This window comes from Tupaia chinensis, unplaced genomic scaffold (assembly GCF_000334495.1).
Source record: "Tupaia chinensis unplaced genomic scaffold, TupChi_1.0 Scaffold145652_1, whole genome shotgun sequence".
Taxonomy (NCBI): Eukaryota; Metazoa; Chordata; class Mammalia; order Scandentia; family Tupaiidae; genus Tupaia; species Tupaia belangeri.
Window position 1 is genome coordinate 2325974 of NW_006205509.1, and position 7651 is coordinate 2333624.

The following is a 7651-nucleotide window of genomic DNA, read 5'->3' on the forward strand; positions in this document are numbered from 1 at the left end:
TAGGTCTGGGGTTTGAACTATAGTCAGTTATGTGGGGGTCCAGTGTCACAACCACTATGCCAACTGATGACCCCCCCAATATTTTTCTATAAGGAGATTTCAATTTCAACTTCAAGCCAGTTTTGACAAACACATAGCTTCCCATCTGTCTAGATGATTAAACATAGTCTTGCTTGGACACAGGGACAGAGCTCATAATCCCTCCTGGTCACTTCAGTCTCTGGGTTTCCTATAAAGTATAGGTAAGCATTAATCAGAAAAGTAGAGCTTTTTCCTGACATGCAGCAAGTCAACGGTGTTGTTAGACACATTCCCCAAACTGAGGAGATCAGCCCCTGGGAAACGTCTTCCCCAGTACTTCCTGACTACAATTTTCTTCACTGCAAGGCTCTTTCTCACACACTCTCTCACAAGCTGCTCAACCAACCTGAACCCTGGCAGCTTGGCTTTAGCCAAAGAGCCAGGGGAAGCCCTGAGGCAGCTAAGTTCTGCTCTGCTGCCACTTACAGTCTGGCTTCCAATTGGAGAACACACGCTGGAGAAAGGCGAGCTCTCTGTTACTGAATCAGAGATGCTGGGGCCGGCTCTGACAGAGTCGTCTGGCCCCGGTGCCACCTGCTCCAAGCAGGAGATCAATTAGTCACTACTCTTGTCAAGGGGAAGAGTGGGAAGAGGGTCACTAGTATAATCTTTGGTTGCCTGAGAGAGCCTCTGGCAGCTGTGGTTTTCTTGAACTGGAGAGTTCTCCTCTGGAAAGTGGCCATTCACTCTCTTATGGATCCCTTCCCACAAAACAGCTTTATTTGCTCATCCTGGCTTTCAACCTAGTCCCAAAGCTAAGCAGTGGTGAATACATGACTTGGGAATCAGGCACCCTCATGTATACCCAGAATGAGCTATCCAAGTGACAACCTCACAAGGTCAAAAACAAAACAAAACAAAACACCAGGTAGTGAGATGAAGTCACTTGCTGCTATGAAATAAATGTGGGAACATTTATGCAGTTTTCTTTTTATTTATTTAACTATAAAGACTGCAGCAATTTTTTGATAGGTAACACCTTAGATTAACACTAATTATATTGCTATAAATTTGGTTCAGGATCTGAATTCAGAAAAGGGAGAGGATAACATTAAAACAAAACAAAACAAAACAAAACAAAACAAAACAAAACACCCTCCAAACATTGAAACAAAGCAGTACTTTTTCCAAAACTTTGAAAAAACTTTAATTAAATGCTACTTTCCCACTGACTTCCCTAGACTGGTCTGCAGTCTAGGGTAACAGGCAACAAGGCTCTGGGCATTCTGAAGAAACTGCAGGTTAAGCTGTGGTGCCAAGCAGACCGAAACCCTGATGGAGTGTCAGATCTCAGGCACGTTCTGGGATAGAGGCAGAGTGTTGGACATTTCCTAGTGTTCTCTCCTTTTCAGCAATTAATTTTCCCTTCTCTGGCTAATCCCTCAATGCCTGGTCAAACTGCTATTTGGAGGGAGCCTGGTAGGCGTCGCGGCTTCTGCTTAGACAGGAAAGGGGACAGGGCCAGCTCTGACTGACCTCCTCCTGAGACAGCCCGAACAGTGGGGTAAGTAAGGCCTCTTCGGGCAACTAGAAGGCCTCGTGTCCTGGGAAGAGTATGGAGTACCCTTGGGAAACCTGGCAACAGTTGCCTCTGATTCCTGGTGGAAACGGCACCCAGGATCAATCCACATCATTGGGAAAGGTCATGGGAGAAAGCAGGTCCCCATCCAAAAATGGTAAAGAGGAAACAGAGAAGAAACCAAAAATACTAGAATGGCACAAAAAGTTATATGCATAAACTTCTTTTTGTTATTAAATCTAACTATAAGTTTCCTAAAGTCCAGTTATCAGTTGTGAGGGACAGAGGCCAACTGGAAATTCCCTCAAGAGTTTACAGCTTCTGGCTGAGCGGTCCTGGGTTTGCGTTGGGGGAGCCCCTTTTTGAATGAGGGCTTGGCTGGGCTAGGCTCCATGCTGGCTGCAGTTCCAGTGGTCCCTGCAGAGCGAGTCTGGCCCCGTTCACTAGTGTTTCCTGGTGCCTGGAGTGGAGCGCTCTGATACCTGGAACCAGATGAGTACCACGAACCATTTCTGTAACGACCCGTAGTGTCATGTCGCCCCGGGTTCATGGGGTCATTCAACTTCGTGCCTTGTGGCCTGTAGCCTTGTCCTCCTCGTCTGTTCCCCGGCAACACCTAAGGACACAAGAATACAATGTCCCAGGTGCTATGGCATCAGGGTGCCACAGAAGTATTCTGAAAGCGTAACAGTGATAGCCTGCGCTCGGGATTCTGTCAGACCTCAGTTTTCACTCAAGACTCTCAGACTTCTGCCAGCCCATCCAAGCCACCACCACCTCAGAACTAGGACACTTTTTTTTTTTTTTGAGAGATTTTCACTGTAGGGCGCGTGCGCTCGCCAGACAGACAGAGAGAAACATAGAGACAGAAAGCGAGAAATCACCCCCCAGGGGGGATGGTCACGCCGCAATCCCTTCTCCTCCATTCTCCTCTCAGGATCTTGGGCACGCACGCACACGCGCCCAGCGTGAGTTTTAAGCCACCAGGTCTGGGACACGAACCGCAGTCGACTACGTGGGAGTCCAGCGACATAGCCATTACGCTAACTGCTGGTTCCCAGAACTAGTACACTTTTTACTGGTCCTGTCCTGCCTCTTAAACCAGGCTCTTCTCCACACAGAAGAGTCTACTTTGCTTTATTCCAGCACAAGGTGAATGCTGGAAAGAGAAAGAATACCCTTTGTTACAATGCCTTAACTGGAGACGTATCTTCCCAGTGTGACTCATTACCAGGCGATACTACCCACAGCAGCTAGGATCACTGCTGACAGACGAAAGGCTGCAGTTCTTGGCAAGAGGAATCTAAACTGGTCGATGGTTTGGAATGTACCTGCCGAAGGCTTTCAAGAGCTTACTGATGCTGGAGGGATTCAAAATAGGCATGGAATGGGAATAAAGCGAGGAAAGTAACATACCAAACTATCAGCCTTAAACCTGGACAATCTGGGCCCTGGACTTCCTAACACGCTCTAGTGGGGAAGCTAGGTTACCTCCCGAGGAAGCTGGCAGGGCCGGCTGCTGGAGTTCGCTGAGGCTGCAGAGGTCTCTCCTGGTGCAGAGTTTTTCTTGGTAGCACTTGTAAGGCTGGCAGCAGAGGCACAGGTGGAGGAGGCAGCAGCAGCAGCAGCATCACTCGGGCTACTCAAGGACACGGAGGTAACTGAGCTGCACCGGGACCTGGTTGAATAGCTGTTTTTTGGATGGGACACTGAAAGAGAAAGATGAGGAAGATGTGGTCATATGATGAATGAGCATGAAGAGGGGAAAGTTTTCCCCACATCTCCACTTTACAACGAGCAACTTCAGACAAAGAACTGTCTACTTTTCACAAAGAGAAATCTATAAAGTGGATAACAGGAGGGAAAATCTCCCTTTGGCCTCCTCCTGCACTTCTCCCACATCCCCGCTGCTTTATAAGAGAATACTTACAGACAGGAACAGTTTAAGATGGAAGTCCCCCTTCCCCCCCACTGACTAATGACATCTTGGCATTTTCTACTACCTAAGCTGCTCGGCTCTAGTGGCTGACTAAGCCCGGGAACAATAGTATGGGCCATATGTTCAGTTTTCTATGTGAGGAACATTCTACAGCACATGCTTTACAGAGAAAGAGAAAGGTAAATAAATCAATTTGTTGCTTGAAACGTTTTTAAAATTTTGAATGATGCAAAATATAAATAATCAACATCAGTTCAATATGAATAGAATGACTTGTTTCAACAAACATGTATCTTGCCAAGTTTTTCTGCAAAAATAACCCCAAATTCAAATGCCAACCTAACTGAAAAATACTAATACTTTTAACTCAAATGTTGTTAGAACTTAAGGTTTAGAACTACTCCCCAGATTTTCTTCTTGCCTCTAAGCCTGAACTAACGATGAGCTCACCACCGTCGCCCCACGTCTCACATTTCACTTTTCCAAGGAGACAGCAGGAACAGGAGAACTGCGTTTAGGGCCTGACTGATCTGTCACTGCAAACTCTCGACTTGGAGGCATTCCCTTACGACACACTTTACTGCTATTATTTAAGGGCCTGTTTTGTGCCAGGCAAAGCAGGTGCTGTCATCTCCATTTTGGAGAGGAGTAAAATGAGGTTCCAAGAGGTCACTGTGGAGACAAGGGTTCAAACTTGCTCTGGCTCCTTGGCTCCATTCCCTTTACACCATATATCAATCACCTCTCCAGTTGGCAGAAAAGAAAGAAAAAAAATAGTATTTCATATTGAGGAAGCTGACAAATATTCATTTCTGAGAAACTGAAACATCTGCATCTACAGACAGAGTTACTTTTTGTAAGAAGTAGCAAAGAGGCCCTGAAGAAGGGTCCGTGGAGAAGGTGACCCACCATCGGCCTCTCCAGCAGAGGGCAGCTGCACCTCCAGTGCCCAGAATCGCTCACCATCTCACCTTGTCCAAAGGAATCAATGCTCTTCTTTAGGGTTTCAACATCACAGGTGAACCGGGCTACGCGTCCCAGATCCTCATCATATTTGCGTTCACTAACAAAGTGCTGGGAAAAGAGGAAAGAAGAGCCTCCCAGTTAGATAAGCATTATACATGAATCTAGAATTTACCAGGTACAAATGAAGCAGAATTATTTCCCACTGCCTTTTCATTGCTTCCAAGTTCACCAAATGACCATCATATTACTAATAGTAATTACTCATAAATTTACTCATTTTTTTCACACAAGCCTAAAGATAATTTCCGGAGCTTTGGAATGATGATCCACACCCTACTAGTTATAGACAAGTGAAATGGCAGAGAAAGGAAAGGAGACAGAATTTATAGTAGAGGGGCCTCTTTTCACTGCTGGACATTCTCCACATTGTTCCATTCTATAAAATAAAGCAGCAGAGGCAGAAAAAACATTCATAAGCTACAACAATAATCCCATTTATTGGGTCACTGGAAAGTCATAATAGAAAAGCACGTCATGACTTTCCTGACAACCTTAACAGAGAGATGGGCTGGTATTCTTTTTTTCTTCTTTTTCTTTTTTGGAGAGGTTTTTGCTATAGTATGTGCTTGCCAGAGAGACAGAAAGTGAGTGATTATCTCTCAGGGGGGATGGCCACACTGCAATCCCTTCTCCATTCTCCTCTTGGGATCTTGGGCACCCATGCACACGCGCCTGGCGTGAGTTTAAGCCACTGGGTCCTGGACTCGAACCTGGTCGACTACTTGGGAGTCAGTGACATAGCCATTACACTAACTACTGGTCCTGGTTGGTATTCTTTAATAGGAACTTCCTTAGGAAACCCACTTCATTTCTTTATAAAGTAGGATTTCTCAGTACTTGAAATAGGAACAAATTCTTGAGATGGAAAAATCATTCATGTGAAAAGTCAGCCTTGCAAACAAGAAGAATTTCTATTGCAAGTAATTTAATCCTTTTAAGCAGACTAAGTTGAGAAATAACCGACGCCCTGGCCCAAAAACTATTCTGGGACATACTGCTTCTGTTGTTATAGAGTTATAAAATTACACAAAAGTATAAGACATATTTTGAACATTATCTTTAAAATTCAGTATTTTGAAATTTTGAAAGTTGTTTGTAAACTGTCAAGAATTATGGAATATGAATTAAAATTTTTTGCTATTAAAGTAAATGTTTGTGGAAAAATGTAAAAATAAATAAATGAAAGAGAAAAAAACAAAAAAACAAAAAACAAACAAAAAACTATTCTGTAGAAACCTGGGACTATAAACCTATCAGGGTAACATCATTCCTTCTGGGGGTCTATTTTAATAATCAATATCTAAGGTAGCCAGGGATCTTTTTTTTTTTTTTTTTCTGATGAAAAAGAAAAAGGTAAGGGTCTAGGTATAATTCAGAAGAGCGGAACTCGTTAGAGCAGCCCTCCTGACTGAAGTTAAGACCACATCGGAGCCCATAGGATGCATCCAGAAGCACCGAAAGGGAAAGAAGATAAAAATTACCTTTAGGTTGTCAAGTCCTAAAGCTCCAGCAGATACTGTGGCTTAGGAAAGCACATGAACCTTTTATAATATCAGTCTGAGATCAATTCTAAAAGAAATTCTAGTTTGTTGAGCCAAAGACATAATAAGAGTGACGGAAATAAAACGATCTGGAACTGAGACATTTGAATTGCACAGCATCCACTGCAGTACACTGAACACGTGGAGAGAAACAGATCCTTAGTCAGCCTGCAGAAACCTGCCTAGCAGCTTTTCAGCCACGTGGGAAGGGGAACAGATGAAGCCTGTGAAAGCCAGATTTCTCATCTTAATCCAAAGGGGTTTCCGGCTTCACTCAGAGAGTTGAATGAGACTGACTGGCATTGACGTGAGAAAGAGTTCCCGTAACATTTAGTAATATGGTTTTGGTTAAACAGAAAATGGTCATTTACATTTTGAACTATTTGGCTATTTCACCCCTGTAGAGTCTAAGGGGAAGGAGTGAGAAAACAATAAAACTCCATAGGTTTGTGCAAAACACCGGGTCACAACGATAGCAAGGATCCTTGTAAAGTCTTAGGTGATCTTCCACCGATGTTATTTTACAAAGACTGTAGTACGGCTTCTGCAGCAAGTGTTCCTTTCAAATATGACAATAAATCTTTTTATTCTTTTTTTTTTTTTTAACTTTTTATTATTATTATAAATTTTTTTTCTTTTCTCATCAAAACACACATATGAATTTTCCATCCAAAATACACTGTGCATTGGCTCAATCAAGCACATCAACATATATGTTCTCAGCAAATGATTTCCCAATTTTTGTGTCCTGCATACCTTGCCTTTTGTTTTGCCATCCTAGGTTCCCCATCCCCACCCTCTGCCATGTCCCGTCTTCCTCCTTTATTGTCCCTGACATTCATGATTGCCCTCAATGGCTTCCGCCCCCCCCATTCAATTGTTCTACCAATGAACTCAATTTGTCTAAATATATCCACTAGCTAGCACAGCTGACATATCCTTACACATGTATCCAAATCTGATCCTAGGCATAAACCCCAGGGAGTAGAATGCACATACTATAAAGTAGTCCCCAGTTGTGTCCATACACCTCTCTTCAGTCATCAAATGTGCATTTTTTTTTCCTCCTGCTTATTATTATTTTATATTAAATTATATTGCCTAACACTCATTCCCTGAGTATCATCACAACACACCAAGTCAAGTTTCCCATCTAGGATAAACTGCATAGTGTCTCAATCAAGCATGTCGTCACCAATACTGTTCCATTTCTACTTTCATACATATAAATATGTTTTTTATCCTATGTTTGACCCTCAGCCCTTTCCCCCTCTCCCAATTACTCTATCTCTGCTATAGACAGCTATCCTCCAGAGGGGTCATTGAAAATGCGATACCTGCGAGTAGAGGGAGAGGGGCCAGGAGTCCAAAGTTTTTAACAATAGGGAAAATAGATTCCATTCAAGGTTGGATCAAGTGTGGGTCTCGTGCAGTTCCGCAACTGTAGGTGAGTCTCCATGGAATACAGTCTCCGGAAGGCAGTTCTGGCAAGCAGAGTTGACCATCAGTTGATGCGGCACAGCAGCCATCTTGTGGTTAGCAGGA

At 43.5% G+C, this 7651-nt stretch overlaps 1 protein-coding gene across 1 annotated transcript in view; it reads right to left on the bottom strand.

Annotated features, from left to right (window-relative positions):
- Nucleotides 1-1030: 1030 nt before the first annotated feature.
- Nucleotides 1031-7651, bottom strand: part of SPATS2 (spermatogenesis associated serine rich 2) — a 64325-nt gene continuing 57704 nt past the window's right edge. The window contains exons 10-12 of the mRNA XM_006168204.3: nucleotides 4511-4613; nucleotides 3092-3309; nucleotides 1031-2216 (exon numbers count right to left, since the gene is read on the bottom strand). Coding sequence (XP_006168266.1) covers nucleotides 1905-2216; nucleotides 3092-3309; nucleotides 4511-4613 — 633 coding nt within the window. The 3' untranslated portion in view covers nucleotides 1031-1904. The remainder of the gene's footprint in view (nucleotides 2217-3091; nucleotides 3310-4510; nucleotides 4614-7651) is intronic.